Raw genomic sequence first — 17,843 nt, 5'->3', positions numbered from 1 at the left:
AAAAATAAAAATAAAAATAAATAAAAATAAAAATCCCAATGTAGGGGTGCCTGGGGGCTCAGTCGTTACGCGCCTGCCTTCAGTTCAGGTCATGATCCCGGAGTCCTGGGATGGAGCCCCGCATCGGGCTCCCTGCTCTGCGGGAAGCCTGCTTCTCCCTCTCCCACTCCCCCTGCTTGTGTTCCCTCTCTCACTGTGTCTCTCTCTGTCAAATAAATAAAATCTTAAAAAAAATAAAAAATAAATAAAAATCCCAATGTATCTCAATTGTTATAGCTTCATATATTATTAATATTGCTGATATAACATGTCTTGTACATGTTTCCTATTGTAAATATGAAAACTTCTCAATATATGTAACTTGGGTACACATACCAAGAGCATATGATATAGTCTTAGAAGTATTCTCAAATGTTTTTCAAAGAGAATGTTTAACATGTTTTTAATAAATACATAATAATAATCAATGATTGACCCAGAAATTAGTATGTATGTTTAATATATGAGTTAAAGCTCCCTAAATATATTTCATTTTATGCAGTAAAATTCCACTCTAAAATATGCTTGTATTCAGTTCCAAAATTATATTAGCTGTCCCTAAAGTCTCAGCTTTTGTGTTACTTGAAATTGTAAGAATTTAATGGTTCCAGAAAAGATGTCTTAATATCTTGTATATGAATTTCAGCACGTTTTAGGGAATTATTTACTAATTATTATTTACTAAAATTATTTACAAGGTAACAAAATATTTACCCTATCTGTTCTTGTATATTTAAATTGAAGGTTTTATATTTTGGTCTAAGGCTTACTTTTAGTGATATTTTATATACAATAAGGGTCAAGTTTAATTTACTTCACATTTTTTTTACTTCACATTTTAATTTCCAGGGAATCCATTATTTGTTATAAATGCTATTTCTCCATTTAATAATCATGGCAACTTTGTCCATTAACACTTGACCACTTTTGTTTTTGATTAACTGTCTCTTTTGTATGTACCACTAATCATATAAGCATATATTATATAACACTGTACATACATCCACACACACAGTCTTATGCCATATCATTGTCTTGATTATTGTGGCTACTTACTAACACTTATAAGTAAGTTCAGCATCATTCTTTCATCAAAATTGTTTGGGCTAACTTAGGGCATTTTCAGATAAATTTTAGTATCAGCTTGTCAGATTCTTCAACAATATCAGCTGGAATTTTTATTGTATTGCAATTAATCTATAGTTCACGTTTGGGAGAATGGATGTCTCAAACATACTGAGTCTTTTATCTATGAACATAATATATGTTTCCACTTAACTAGGCATTTTAAATTTATCTTAGTAATATTTGTAGGTTTCAGCATACAGATGCTGAACATATTTTATTTGGTTTCATTTTTTTCATGTTACATAAATTTGATATTTATTTAAATGTTTATTTTTATTATTGTAGAAATAGATGTTAATATAAGCTTGTATCCTACAATATTGGTAACTCTCATATTAGCAGTAGCAGCTTCTTGTAGATTATTTGGTCTTTTGTACACGGATGATCCCCTCTAAAGAAATATAGATTTGTTTCTAACTTTGCAATTGGCATAACATTTCTTTCTTTCTCTAATTGCACTGACTATAAGCTTTAATATGATTCCCAGGAGAATTGCTACAGGATATATCCCTGCCTTTTTTTTTTTTTTCTGATCCTTAGGTTAAAACATTCAATCTTTCACTTGTAAGTATGACAGTTACAGGTTTTTGTTATACAATTATTCAGGTTGAGGAAGTCTCTTCCATTCCTACTTTACTGATTGCTTTTTTTTCTATTTAAATCAAATACAGTGTTATGTTTTGTTGTATTTTTCTGCGTCAATCGAAATAATTATGTGTGTGATGAATTATATTCATTGATTTTTAAATGTTAAACAACCAGACTTTCCTTCCTTGAATATATCCCACGTGGTTATGATGAATGTAATCAAAGCTGGAGGAGATCCTTGCACTCAGCTTATGGGTCTCTCTACTCTCAAGTAGCATAGTTCTTCAGCGTCCGTTTGCCAAAGTATGAGAAGAATATGTTCATATAATTTCAGTTTTATAGTCACTTATGACAGCAGGTTAGTCTGGTATCAGTTGCTATTTCTGGCCAAAATCTGAATTTTACATTCTTAAATTCTATTTCAAAACCTGTTAACCTTATCTTTGTAATTATTTAATTTATTTAAATATTACACGAAAGAATGTCATAGATGTGCATAATGGAATCAGGATTTGTGTAGTTCAAGCTTAAGTTTTCCTAAGACTTGATAAAAGTGATTTTAGCTAAAAATAAGACTATTATAATATTTTAGGGAATTTCATTAAAATGCTACTGTTTTTAAACTGTTTTGAACATATCTTCATGTCCTTCCTTCCCTTGGAATAAATTTGGGGCCCAAAGATGATGCAGTAAGTGTGATTTTTTTTTAAGAATGGTGATGCTGAACCCCAAGCAGCAGCAGATCCATTCTCAGAGATAAGGCCTTATCTCTACACCAGAGTAGAGATTGCTGAATGATTAGATATTTGGATATTTTAGTACAAATGTTTGGAAAAAAAAATATATATATATATTCATATATATATATATATAATTTTCATTAAGGATGTCCTATGTTAGTTGTTTTCTGTAATTAACAAAACCACTTTTGAATGCTGACTGTATCAGATAAGAAAATTTTATTATCCTTACATTACTTACCCCCCAAAAAATGCAAAATGATGGTCCATTCTATTAGTGAACTTCTGTCAGCATAAAAACACATGATTGCAAATGTAGTTCAAAGGATAGCATGATACTTGATCACAAGCTGAATTTGTGGGGAATCAATAAAGATGAAAACTCGATGATCACAGACACTATAGATGAATAGACCAAGAAGGAAAATAAATGTAAAAACTCTGAATTATCACAAAAATTAGAAAATAAATGGTACCTTTGTTAGATTCTTTCATGCAATTGAATGGGCCGATTTTAACAGATTTTTTTAAACTATTTTTCAATTTATATAGCAAATGCATCATCCCGATGTAATTAATTTCACTTAGAGGTGAATTACTTTGACTTTATGGTTCTAACTTAAAGAACAAAACAGCATTTATTCCTAAAATCAGAGGCATAATTTAAACTTTAGCAGCTTCCCAATTATTTAGTCTCAGGCAAAAATACTAAGACATTTTGGGAATTTCTGGAGGATTTAGGGGTAAGGAGGAAAAAAAATATCATAAGAGTTGAGACTCCTTTTAGGTAATTCACTTCAAAGTGAATTCTTTATGATGATTGGGCCATTAATAAAATTTTATACAGCGGGCGCCTGGGTGGCTCAGTTGGTTAGGCGACTGCCTTCGGCTCAGGTCATGATCCTGGAGTCCCGGGATCGAGTCCCGCATCGGGCTCCCTGCTCGGCGGGGAGTCTGCTTCTCCCTCTGACCCTCCTCCCTCTCATGCTCTCTGTCTCTCAAATAAATAAATAAAATCTTTAAAAAAAAAATAAAATAAAATAAAATAAAATTTTATACAGCAAACTGACAAAAAACTGCATAAATACACTGAGTTTGGTGTGATGTGTTTCTAAATACTTAGTAATTTTTTTTTAAAGATTTTATTTATTTATTCATGAGAGACAGAGAGAGAGAGGCAGAGGGAGAAGCAGGCTCCCAAGGAACAGAGAGCCCGATGCGGGACTCGATCCCAGGACCCTGGGATCATGACCTGAGCCGTAGGCAGACGCTTAACCATCTGAGTCACCCAGGCGCCCATCTAAATACCTAGTAATTTTTGAAAGAGCTTCTAGACAACTACCAGGTTTTTTGAACTACTATAAAATAAGTAAGGGATTTAAAATGTATAGGGGCAGTTAATTTTTTTATCTTATAAATGTCATAGAATGTTTTACTTTAAACCTTCTTATTTGGCAACAAGAAAGAAACATTTAAGAGTTAATCAATTAGATACCAGATATGAATTCTTACTTATCCATTATAACAAATTATTTTGAATACAATATTCGGTTTCTCAGTATTTAAACAGGATACAAAGAAGGAAGGGAGGAGAGAAAAGGAGCATCTGCAGCACACCAGGCTTGTACAAGGCATTGTGATGGTTTTAGCCATAAAACAGTTCTTAAATAGATTAAACACTCATATTAGTAAGGAGTATCTATCATCTATTAGTTATTTTATCTTAGTTAATTTTGCCTAAAAATGATATATGACTTTTACATACAAATTTCAAAATACCAGTTAAAAAGAGCAGAACAGTCTCATTTCAAAACAAATAGGTTGAATGAGAATTTTCAGAGACGCCTTGGTGGCTTAGTCAGTTAAGTGGCTGACGCTTGGTTTCCACTCAGTTCATGATTTTGGGGTGGTGAGATCAAACCCCACATCGGGCTCCACACTCAGTGGGGAGTCTGCTTCAGGATTCTCTCTCTCTGCCCCACCCCTTTAATAAAATCAATAAATAAATCTTTAAAACAATTTCAGTTTCATCTGACTACTAGTTTGCAAAATTTATTTTTATATACTTATTTTTATTTAAGGAAATATTAGAAACATATTTGTTAATAAAATATTAGCGTAGCTTGATTCATGAAAGTTCAGACTGTTTGGTTTATACATATTTGCTTTTAATGAAAACTTTTAATAGAAACCAAAGAAACACAGACCAGAAAACAAACAAACAAACAAACATCAATTAAAGACATTTGTAACACACATTTGGAAACACATCCTCATAAGCATGGGAGTTTATGAATCATAGACAGATATAAATGTGATTATTTAATTAAATTCATAATCACTGCAATTTACTATTGTAATATATGAGGTTTTTCATGTTGACTGAATGAAAACACATTTTGAGGAAAATAATCTACATTTTACTGACAAGAAAATTTGCACTAGTCTAAATTTATACATTTAAAAGTACTTAAAACTAACTTTGGAATATGAATATTTAGATTAGACATCTATTGAATTCCCTAGTAAACTATACCACATATTCTAATGGTCATGATTTAGAGTTTTAGGAGGGAAATATGTAAGTCATAACGACTGTGGGATAAAAATAAATTGAACACTTAAGACTCACAATTGTAAAGAGAACAAATTTAAAAAAATATTAATATTTAATTTGTTTTCTTCATTCTATATTGATAATGGGGAATCTACGGGAGTGGTATATTTCATTGCTCTGTTTGCTAGAGCCCATCCTAGTGGCATGCATGTATCAGACTTATCAAATGATCTCACTGGATAAAATGGATTGTTCCCCAAGTTATGGAAAATCCTCTAAAAATCATAGCATCAAACTAGCAATTGCACGGAAATACCGTATACCAAGACTTTCACTGCATCACTATCTGCACAGAGAGCACTCTGCTAATGTGAGCTGCTTTTACATTGGTATTGGGTAAAACATGGATGATTTTTAAATAGTGTAGTTGCTGCTAAAAATCACATGTATAGGATTGCCAGCACATTGTGTTTTGTTTTTGCTTTGTTTTGTTTTTGATCTTCAGAAAGAATTCAAATGTGCAGTCTGCTCTCTCCCAGGATCAGTATTTTAAAATTTACATGATTACCTTAATTGTTTCTCAAAAACACAATTTGGCAAGTTAAATAACTCATTGCAGATTAAGTAATGAAGGCATAGAAATAATAAATAACTTCCCAAATTTCGTGTTCCTAAATAGAGGGCTGGAAAGGGGATTCATATTTAAATTTGTCAGATTCCAATGTGTTTTATTTACTCTTCCATCAAAACGACTTAAAATTGAACAAACAAAAACAGAAACAGACTCATAAATACAGAGAAGAAACTGACGATTGCCAGAGAGGAAGAAGGTGTGCAGGAGGGTGGGTAGGCAATACAGCTGAATGGATTAAGTACAAATTTCCAATTTTAAAATAAATAATTGCAGCCTGGGGATGTAATCAGTAATATTATAATAACTTTGTATGATGACACATGGTAACTACACTTAACATGGTGAGCATTTTGTAATGTATGTAATTGCCAAATCACTTATGTTCTTGTACACCTGAAACTAATCTAATATTGTATGCCAATTATACATCTATTTAAAGAAAAAACAATTGCTAGAAATAAAGCATGAAGATAAAAGTAACAATAGCAATAACAGAAATGTTGCATTAAGAACTTAAGGAACAGAAGAAAATGCTTCGAACACACATGAATATGTTCACATTTTATAGGTAAAGTTATTGTCATTTGAAGGGTAACATACTAAACCAGTGGCTGTGGGAAAGAAAGAAGAGAAACCTAAAAGAACTTGCCAGTTTGCTAATTTAGAATTAGCTAATTTTATTATTGAGCAGAGAATACCAGAATGCAGGCAGGTAGACTGCAAGAGGATACAAAGCCATAGTGGGTTTTCAACCTCTAATTATCTGGAATTAAAGGCACAGTTTTTACACATCATGCTACTTTTAGTAAATAGACTGCAGGTATTCAGTTTGCATTGGTAATGACAGTAAGCTTACTCCAACATTCTGTTTTTCCTAACTCTTCATCAGCACCTCTTGAGGTTGCCCCTGGCAGGGCATGGCACACAGATCGTTAGTCGTAACCACACCAAGGTTAAATTCAGTTCAGCTTCCCCACAGAACACATAAGGGTAGTAGGTCTGCAGATAAACAGGCATTTGTCTGATGCTAAACGCTGTGCTTTTAATCAGTAAGTTATGGAATAGTAATTATACACTGGAGTAATAAAATAATATTCGATCAACATAGAGTCTACTTCCATCTAGAAGAACTGAGAAGAATTGAGTTTCCTGTACCCCAGTATGGAATGAGTGGAAGGCCAGTCCCAGTCCAGAGTTCAGCATGAGCAAGACAGAGTGGGGACAGTGAGAAGGTGAATGTTGAACACGGTCAGATGCTAGTTGTTCTTTTATTCTAGCCTTTCGTCAAGATATAATCTTTCCAGAATCTTCTACAAAACAGGTTTCTTTCCTTCTTTTTCTTTTTTTCCTAACTTCACTAAGGTTGCTTATAATTCTGCCTGCTCAGAAAATAACAGAGAACTATTTACTCAGGGACAATTACGGCTGCTGATACTAATGATTAGAGCCAATAAAATTATTCTTTCCTCGGATTTCTAGAACAGATTACTTTTGTCTGCTCTGAAAAGGTGAGCAAGTACCTAGTTGGGAAATATAGGAATACATGAAAAAAATCATATATGACATTTAGAGTAGAAGAGATATATTTATATACCGGCGAGAGTAAGGCCGTGAATATCCTATATAGGATAAACCTTGGTGAATTGTAGAGCAAGTATGCTTTATTGTTCTTTTCCATACAAATCTAAATAATCTTAGTACTTATAAATTTTAGAATCAGCTTTTAATTCTATGGACATTGGGATTTGCAACAGATTACACTGAATACACACGTCAGTTCAGAAGGGTTGGTTTTATTTGTGATTTTGCGTCTTCCTAACCACACACATGATATAGCTCTTAATTTCTTTAACGAAGTCTAAATAAGCTAAACTAATATGACACTTCAGTAAAGTGGTCTTTCACATCCTTTGTTAGATTGAGTTCTAGCTTCCTTATAGCTTTGTTAATTAACTCTAGTTTTTCACCATTAAGGATAATGTACGCTGTAGTTTTGTTTGTTTAGTGTGCCCTTAATCAGCAGGAGAAGGCACATTTCTACTTATTCGCTGAGAGTTTTTGTTTTTGTTTTTTTGCTTGGTTTCATTGTGTTTATCATCTATGGACATTACATTCTATTTCTTTGTTTTTCTGTATGTGTTGAGATGATTATTTTTGTTTGTCCATCCTTTAATTCATTAACCCTGTGAATAATTTTTATGCTTTTTAAAATGTCCTTCCTCATTTCTTTCTTTGTATCTTCCTTCCTTCCTTCTTCCTTTAATGCTATACAAAGCAAGTGTGGAACTAAATTGATAAAGATAGATTTTTTTTTCTTTTTTACATACCAGTGGAATGGGTTTGCTCTCATTTTGTTTAGGCTATTTACATGTAAAATCTCTCATGAGTGAGAATGTCTGGTATTGATATGGACAGGTCACAAGCCACAGAAAACAAGCTTTCGAGTATTTTCTCCTTCCTCTGTTTTCTGGGAAAAAGATGTATAGGACTGAAATTACCTGTTTCTTTAACTTTAGGTAAAATAATCTGGACGTGATTTTTTTTTTTTTGCTTTAGAAAAATTATGTTTTAAATGAAATTTGATTTTCTTTAGTTACTGTAGTACTCCTCAGATTTTCTATTCCTTTTAGAGCCACCTATGGCATTTTTTATTCCATCCATATTCTTACTAGTTTTAGTATCTTCGGTATATGTCTATGTATATCCATACCCACTTTTTTCAAATATAACTTCTCATGTTCTACTTTGATAAATTGATAAATTTATCTAGATTTTATGTCTTTTGTTTTAGTAATACTTTTTAAAATTAATCTATTTTAATTTGGGATTTTTAAAAAATAATGACAGAAACATCAGCAATAAAAATATACATATTTAATTTTCCCATTATTAATTCTGCATTTATAGCTTTAACATGTAAAATAAACTAAACATTTGCCTTTTCCTCACATTTCAGAACTAATAAACTTACTGAAAAATGGAAAGACTGTGTTTAAGAGTTATTTAAGGTGTTATTTATAATATTTTGATATCTGCCAGAATTATATATTAATTCTATGTTATGTTCTGATTTCAATTATTATTTCTCCCCATGTATGACTTAACATCACACACTGCATGCATTTTTTTCTATAAGAAGAAAGTTATTCTTTGTGCAAAAATGGTAATTCTTTATTTTCTCCAAGTCTATTTAAATTTGAAAACTCAAACTTTTTAAAGATTATGTAATTTTTTTTTACCAACTGCTATGTTTTTCTTAAATTAACGATGAAACCAATTGTTCATCCCTTAGACTCTGACAGCATACAGTGAATTCTGACAACTTCCCCGCCCCCCCAGTTCCTGAATAACATGTAATTTCCTTGATATGACAAAATATCATTTTAGCATTCATGTCATGCCTTGGTGTTCATTTTTCATTTTTCTGTAAGTTAGCGAGTTCTAGCAAAGAGTGCCATCATAAAGTTTTTTTGCCAAAAGTCCTGTTGTAGCATATGGAGCCAGTGACAAGCTACAGTATTAAGGAGATTTGTTTTAAACCAAGCCTCTAAAGTGTGCATGGAAATACTAAATATATCCCTGCATGTTTTGCAGACAATCCTGGTTTGCTGAGCCATGTCACAGTGGGTATTAGAGTTCTGGATGTCAATGACAACCCACCCGAACTTGCCAGGGAATATGATATTGTTGTCTGTGAAAATTCAAAACCTGGCCAGGTAAGTTAATTGTTTCCTTACTATCATTGGAATGGGAGAAAAACAAGCAGCTCTATTTCTATTATTTTAGGTATAATCCTCAAAATCCCTCAATATTATTTTTGTGCTCAGTGAAAATAATTTTATAAAGCTTTATTTTAAGTACAAATAGATTTCTTTGAGAATCGTTGAAAATAAATTTTCTCCAGAACCCAAGTGTAAATCAAAAAATGAACTCATTAATACATACATTCATCATACCAATAAAATTATATTGAATGCTTTGTGTGAAGCCTTGTATTAAATGAGGAGGAAACTGTGAACTTTCTTGTCCTGTGACATTGTACTATAGTTTTGCAAGATGTTACCAGTGGGGGAAACTGGGTACATAGCATCTCTCTATATTTCTTACAACTGTATATGAATCTATAATTATAAAAAAATAGAAAATTTAATTAAAAGTAAAAACATTTTTAAAAGATATAATACCTTAAAAAGAGTAATATCAAAAGCTAATTTTTCATCCAAGAAAGATAAAACCCAGGGCACCTGGGTGGCCCAGTCAGTTGAGCATCCACTCTTGGTTTCAGCTGGGGTTGTGATCTCAAGATGGCGGAATCAAGCCCCCCTAAACAGGCTCTGCACTAAGCATGGAGTCTGCTTGGACTCTTTCCCTCTTCTTCTCTTTTTCCATTTTGCTCCTCCCCCCTCTCCCTACTTGCCCATGCACAGACATGTCCATGCTCTCTCTCTCAAATTAATAAATAAAATCTTAAAAAAAAGAAAGATAAGACCCAGAAAACAATGGAAAGATAAATTCCCAACAGTTGCAAGATAATAACTGACAACCATGAATTCTTTTTTCTACCAAAATATCCCTCAACAACAAACCAGAAAATCTCAGAGTTAAGCCAACAAAAATGTGAAAATCTCTTACCATAAGGTACACTCTAGAGCTTTCATTGGGTAAAAAAGAAAAATAATTACACTGGCAGCCTGGAGTCATAAGGAACCTTCAAAACAAACACAATCAATAAATATATTCATAAAAACTAAATCATTAATGAATAAATAGAAATCAAAGGAATATTTTCCAGAGTTTAAAATAGACGTCATATACATGGCAACAAGAGATCATAAGTTAGAAAGACAAATGAAGTTAAATGAAGTTAAAATATTCTAAACTCTTTTAATTTAAATTTTGGTTCCTTAAAATTTTAGAAATTTGGCCTCTTAAAATTTGAGCATTTCTAAGAAATGATTTATGTGACATTGACAAATGCTTTCTTCATCTCTAAAATAAAGAAAATTGTCAGAATTTCAGGGCCCTTCCAAGCATGAAATTTTATGAGTATACGAGTAGATGAGTCTCAAATTCCTTTAAATGTGGATTACTTTATTCTTCTCACATGGAAAGCCATTCCATTTTTTAGAGAAGGCTAAATTTGTGACAAAAATGTATCTTTATCATCTGGGTCCCATTAACCATTTATATAGTATTTTTCTTTTCTTCAGAGAACTGTTACTGTTTTCAGAAAGCAATCACAAGACTTAGTACCCCTAAGATCTAATGTATATCGATTTATTTATGTGATTATGGTTATTATCCTTTGAAAACTATATTCATAGTTAGCATCATTTTGTCTTTAATATTGTATGATTTTAGGTGTCACATTAAGATACTTGGGTTCTTTATATTGCTTAAGTATCTGTTTCTCTAAACATTTGTTTTATCAAAATGAATTAAAACTTTTTACTGAGGGAATGAAAAGCCATTTGAAAATATTGTTTATTGCACTCTTATTTAAACAAACCATTGCCAAACTGTGTGGCCGTTTTTTATGATTAACCTATTACAAGGGAAATGATCTGAATCTTTCTTTTGTTTAATTTTGCCACCTTTGTTTCATTTAACTTTTTGTTTGTAGCATTTCTGGATAAACTTTGTGTATTTTGATGCAGAGTAGGAATAGGGAACTCTAAATAATGATTTGTGAAATAGGTTTTCTGAAGCATATTTGTATTGCCCAGCTGTACAATGTCTCCTCTTTCTATAACGATTGCTTTTAGAATTATAGATATTTTTATTATGGATGCTGTGCATCTAAATATAACAGCACGTGACCATGGCAGAGAGACGTGTTTTTTGTGAAGCAGAGGTTTAAACCCCATATAACAGCAAAGTTCACATTGAATCAGGTATCAATGCACCTGAACTGCAACAATATATTTCTCTGAGTTAATAAATTTTCCTGTTCTGAAAAAAAAATCTTTTAAGTACCTTGCATGAAAGAAATATTAAGAAGAAAATCATGCATGCATGGAATTTGAAGTCAGTTCCCAAAGTAAAGTGAATTCATAATAAATGAGATGGGTCTACATGTAGAAACTGAAATATAAATGACGGAAATGTTTTCTATCTTATTTATATTGACTTTCCCCTCTGTGTGTGTGTGTGTGTGTGTGTTTCATTACAAAGTAAACTTAGGAAGCATAACATATATTTAAAAAATTGTATCACCTAATACCAGCATACCTGGTGTTCATCACATCTAATTATTAATAATAAACTTTGTATGAAAAAAATACCTAGATCAGTAGAGATTTTACATCAAGATTTTACAAAGGTCAACTCATTGAACCAACAGAAGTTAGTGTTATTATTAAATAAATTTATGATCCCACTTGAGATTATATTATAAACAAATTCATTGATTAATTAAGAAGATACAGTGTGTTCCATAGAATATTCTCTTTTTTTTTTATTTTATTTATTCACTGGAGAGACAGAGAGGGCACAAGAGGGGGGTGGGGCAGAGGGAGAAGCAGACTCCCCACTGAGCAGGGAACCCTATGCAGGACTCGATCCCAAGACCCTGGGATCATGACCTGAGCCAAAGGCAGACTTTTAACCAACTGAGCCACCCAGACACCCCTAGAATATTCTTTTAATTTAAATGTTTAGTTAGGACTAGCCCATTTACCTAACAGAAGACTACATTATTTGTATATATCTGTGACACTGACTAGTTTGATGCTTTCCCCCTTTAATAAAGTACTCAAGAAGTAATAGACCATAGAAAATACATTTAAACAGGGTGATACATTTATTTGGTAAAATAAATACAGAATTGATTCTAATTAGTTTCTGCTAAAAGTGAATCGTTATTCATGGGTATTACCAAAATTACCATGGGCAATAATTACCATAACTTTTGGTAATTATTTATAAATACCAACTATCAATTTGGATTCCCTCCCCCCTTTAGTAGAATAAATCTGTGACTGTGTTTTTCTCAGGTCTTTCAAAATAATCAAACACTTTATGCACAAATTACATAATATGCACATGATAGAAAACATCTAAGTTCAGTTAGAAAGATTGAGAGACAGAAAATAAATTGTTATGGATTGTACATCATCAACAATTTACACAAATGGAGGGCAGAGGTAGCATAGTGTAGATAAATCATAACTGACAAAAGCATAGAAAATATTGATGACGTATACATGGCACTTATCTAGATATTTGCCAGAAGCTTACATCTTTTCAAAATCACAGACATGTTCACTTCTGAGGTGATTTTCCTAATAAAAGTCTAGGGAAACAAAAAATGGAAATCTATCTCCTACTGAAAGAGAAAAGGTGATTAGTAAACAGAAAAATTGAATATACCATTCCCTAATAAGAGGCTGTCTCTGAGTTCTAGATAAAAGCTGAGCAACATTCTAGGTTTTTGGAAGCATTTTTCAGAGCATTATGGAAGAATAAGTATGGATGCATGGGGAACATTCTTCAGGAATTCAAAACGAATGGTTGACTCTTAAGCAAAACATGGCAATCAGCTCATCTTTTGCTATGGACACGAGATCAAGAAGTTTTTAAGAAAGATAAATTTGCCATTGGGATGCCTGGGTGGCTCAGTCAGTTAAGCAGCTGCCTTCGGCCCAGGTCATGATCCCAGGGTCCTGGGATCGAGTCCCACATCGGGCTCCTTGCTCAGCAGGGAACCTGCTTCTCCCTCTCTCTCCCTCTGCTTGTGCTCTCTCTGTCAAATAAATAAAATCTTAAAAAAAAAAAAAAAAGAAAGATAAATTTGCCACGAGTGAGCTTCCTAGTAAATTCAGATTTGAAATTACCTGTATAAAAATGGAAAGTATATTTTATTAATGAAAACAGTAAAACAGTAAAGATATATATAAATTATATCAGTGTTTAACAAATAGAATAAGCTTGTTTGTAAAAAGTTAAAACGGGAAGGAAATAATTGTCCCAAATTAGTAATAACAGGAAATATAAAATAATTTAGTTGATTTAAATAAATTGTTCTCTGCCAATGTCTTCCAAAATCACATTCTAAGATAAGAAGTGAATTTGCAAACATATCAGTAGGTTATGAAGTATCATCGAGAAAATAGGATTGTGCATTGGAGAATGAAAATGAGCAAGGATTAGGGGAGATAGGACATTTATTTTTGAAAACAAACTTGTATTTATTTTATTTAACCCTGAAAACAGTCTTGAAAATTTGATATTTTTATTTCAGTTTTATGTTAAGTACCTGAAAACGTAGGTATTTTCCTCAGATTACACACTCTCTGAACTCTATGGAGCTTTTCACACTTGAGAAAAATTGTCAGATTGCTTCCAATTATCCATCAATTTATTCTCCTATCAAGTCAAAAATCAGTAACAAGGGGGAAAAAAGAATCCATTCAGAGACCAGCTGTAATTTAAACAAAAAAGAAAGCAAACAACAAGGAGATATGTAGATTTTTCAGCTCATAAATTAATAGTGTGAAGGGAAGTAAAGAAGAGAAGAATGATAAAGACTTCTTGGGATATGTGGGGGCTGGGGGATGTTTTACCTAAATTTCTTGCTGAGAAAGTACATTCTGAGCAATAGAGAGCCATATGCAGATATGGATGAAATAGAACACTTCCATAGCCCAAAGCACTTTCTTCACTTCCCCTTTATGAAGACACATGTTTTTCTGGTCCTACTGTCACTGATGACTCCTTCTTAGTACTTTTACATTCATCTTCATCTCCCTGACCAACTAATGGACTCAATGCATGGATAGGAATTTAGCTTTTAACTGTTGTACATATTGGTATATTATTTCACTTGGAAAAGATTGAAATGGGATGAAATTGAGTAAGATGTTTTTAGAAATCATAGCAATTTTTGAAATGAACACACTATATTTCACATGCAGGAAACACTCTGTTTTTTAAGATTTTATTTATTTATTTGAGAGAGACAAAGCATGAGCAGAGGGGCAGGGTGCAGGGGAGGGGCAGAGAGAGAGGGAGAAGCAGGCTCCCTGCTGGGCAGGGAGCCCAATGCACAGGGCTTGATCCCAGGACTCTGGGATCATGACCTGAGCCGAAGGCATACGCCTAACCACCTGAACACCAAGGTGCCCCAGGAAACATTCTTTTTATGGCTTCCTTTCCTCTCTTTCTTTTAATTTCTCTAAGGAAGGGCTAGGAAAAGGACACCTAAGCATTAGGATACTAATTTTTAAAAGAGGAAAATATTATCTTGCATATTAGTTTGGATATTTCCTAAGACTGTAATGGCTACCTCTGTTGAAATTTGTGTTCTGTTCATAAGCCACCTGGAATATTTCATGTATATATTCTAACTTCCTCTGCTCCATAATGTGCATAGTCCAAATTTTAGAATTATTTTCTCTCAACCACTGTATATGAGAAGTATTCCATAAAACTGTGAGTAGTCTGGTTTTGCTTCTGGCACTATTTTAACAGTTTGGGGGCACATCACAATTCTTTGGGGTCTCACATTCCTAATCTTAGCTATGTTAAAATAGAGGGGCTAGGTCATGCTCTCAAAGGTCCCCTAAACAGTAAAAATATTATGACTCCACTGTTTTTGCATTTACTTACTGAAAACAACATACACTGCAAAGCTGTTCTACACGAACACTAGGATATTTATATTTGTACAAACAATACTTCCTGTTTCCTCAAACAGGTGTTCTTATAACATCTTGCAGCTAATTGGCCCCAAGGTACTGTGGGTGATAAAGAAAAAAAAATTAAATGTTTGTGCTACCCTAAAAAATAAAGTGTGGATGATTATAAATTGTTCCATAACGTGTTTCCTAAAATCTCATGTAAGAACAAACCAGTTAGCTGGGACATTTATTACTTGGATTTGAAAAGACTCAAGGTGGATAAAGGGGTCTTTTAAAAATCCTTTTGTGATGGTAATTAAAAATGCTATAATATAATTATAATCAAAGGAATAAGCCAAATTAAGTTTCCAATTTAGTCTTTGCTTTTTCTCTTCAGGTAATTCATACCATCAGTGCCACGGATAAAGATGATTTTGCAAATGGACCAAGGTTTAACTTCTTTCTTGATGAACACCTATCTATAAACCCAAACTTCACTCTGAAGGACAATGAAGGTGAACATGATTCACATACACTTTTTAATCTATGTGATATCTGTTTTGACTTCATGTGGAATAGGCCTGAGCAGTTTTGCTTTATTCATACATACCCATGAACAGCTTGCAAATCAGCATTCAAAGTCAGTTTGATGTTAATGTATTATGATCTGTGAATAGCTTGTATTTAAAATTGAGCCATATGTACAAATAACTTTCATTGAGTTTATTCAGAAGCATCCCTTTAAACAAGAAATGTACATGTGATATGCTCTTGGGCAAATTTTAAGAGAAATCTTAGCTGACAAACATGTTTATGAGAGCTGCTTGCAATTGCTAGGAGGTAGAAAAATTTTAAATTAGGAAAAATGAAAAATATGTCCTAGGGACAGTTAAGAAAGGAAATTCAATGTTTGAACTCATCTTGCATTAGCAAGGCTATCAAGATGTGGTGTACAAATTATATTTCCTCTTATTATGAATATTTTTCAAAATATGGGTATAAAATATGCATAATTGCAGAATATTGTGGAAATTTTGAATTACTTTTGTTTAAACTTCTGTATTGTGTGGGGGAAAAAAGAACACCATAATTTAGTAACTAGAGAAGAGTCTCATGTTTTAGATTCCCTATTTGGTAGATTTCTCAAGGTTGTATAAAACTCCACTTTGCTGTAAAGGAAACATTGAATCAGTCAATGTGTGCAATGTTCTGATTTGTATCAACTTTCTTCTTCCCCAAAACTATCTTTGATCACTTTTATCTGAATATGCTGTTATTTGGGATTTAACATTTGCCTCAGAATCCTATGAGAGAAACAATAGTGCATTCATTTAGGAGTAACATTTAATTCTTTAATTCCCTCTCTGTACCCTTCAGGGAGATGTATTTTCAAACATATATATATATATATACTAAATGTCAACTCACTAAAACATTATGTCCATTTTTCCTAAGCTTCTTTAAATTATCATAACAAGGATACCAAATTGTACATGTGGCCATAACAAAGTTTATATGAAAATAAAAAGCTGCTTGTTTGTCTCTCTCATTTTAAGTGCCCTATGGTCAGCTTTACCTATGGAAATACACGTTTGTGCGTGTTTGTGTATGACAAATTGTATTAATTGATTGCTATATATTTATGTACATTTGAACGTCCCATTCTACAATCCCAAATACATTTAATGTAATTGTGTGAAATATGTAAAAAAAAAAAACTCTATTCATATTTCCCATATTTCAGATAGTTACATAATTTGGGGAACACTCAGCTTTTTGCCTTAGTAGATTTTATCTAGATCCCTATATTTATATTTCAGTTGTTTCTTTTTCCATTCTGATAAGGATTTTATTTTACATTTTTTAAGTAATTTTAATTTGATATCATGAAAATTTGACTTGGATTTAAAGGTGTGTTATATTCAAGTTATTTAACCTATGTAAGTAAAATAGAAACAAAAAAATTTTACTATTGTTGAGACCCACTCAGTGACTATATAAAAGTTCTTTATATAAAATTTTTATATCTAGAATTTGTGAATTTAATGAATGGATATACTCAAAAGGGCTTAATTCAATTGTTTGACATCACCAGTGGTGGGAGCTCATTTTAAGGAATTCCCCTCAAACATATGCACACTTTTAAAAGGGTTTATGATGCTGATGTAAATTTTTTAACCTTTGTTTTAACCATAACTATGAATGCTTAAACCAGCTATCCTCTGTCAAGTATGTGAGGCCTATGGACAGTTGAGTAGGGATAAAGATGTTTTAATCCATTTGTAAGACTGTTTTAAAAAATATTGGGAATTGATAAAATTATAAATAACACGGGAAAATTTCTTTTGAATAGGTAACAACAATTTCTAGAAAAGATTCAAATGTACAGCTGAAAGCATGTGCTTATACAAGCAGGCTTAATTATGCTAGATAAGCCAAGCCACCTAACTTTCCGAGCTCAGTTTGTATATCCATAAATTAGGGTTTAAAATACCCACTTTAGGAGTGCCTGGGTGGACTCAGTCGGTTAAGTGTAC

At 32.5% G+C, this 17,843-nt stretch overlaps 1 protein-coding gene across 2 annotated transcripts in view; it reads left to right on the top strand.

Moving 5' to 3' along the window:
* The window catches only part of CDH18 (cadherin 18), a 403,581-nt gene that overhangs the window by 366,145 nt on the left and 19,593 nt on the right, over nt 1-17,843 (top strand). For both annotated transcript variants that reach the window (XM_006726862.3, XM_031018262.2), the window contains exons 9-10: nt 9,281-9,402; nt 15,704-15,821. In XM_006726862.3, the coding sequence (XP_006726925.1) occupies nt 9,281-9,402; nt 15,704-15,821 (240 nt within the window). The remainder of the gene's footprint in view (nt 1-9,280; nt 9,403-15,703; nt 15,822-17,843) is intronic.

Source organism: Leptonychotes weddellii, chromosome 7 (genome assembly GCF_054177405.1).
Source record: "Leptonychotes weddellii isolate Sample4059 chromosome 7, ASM5417740v2, whole genome shotgun sequence".
NCBI lineage: Eukaryota > Metazoa > Chordata > Mammalia > Carnivora > Phocidae > Leptonychotes > Leptonychotes weddellii.
The sequence above is the reverse complement of the archived record's forward strand: the minus strand, read 5'-3'. Positions and strand labels throughout refer to the sequence as shown.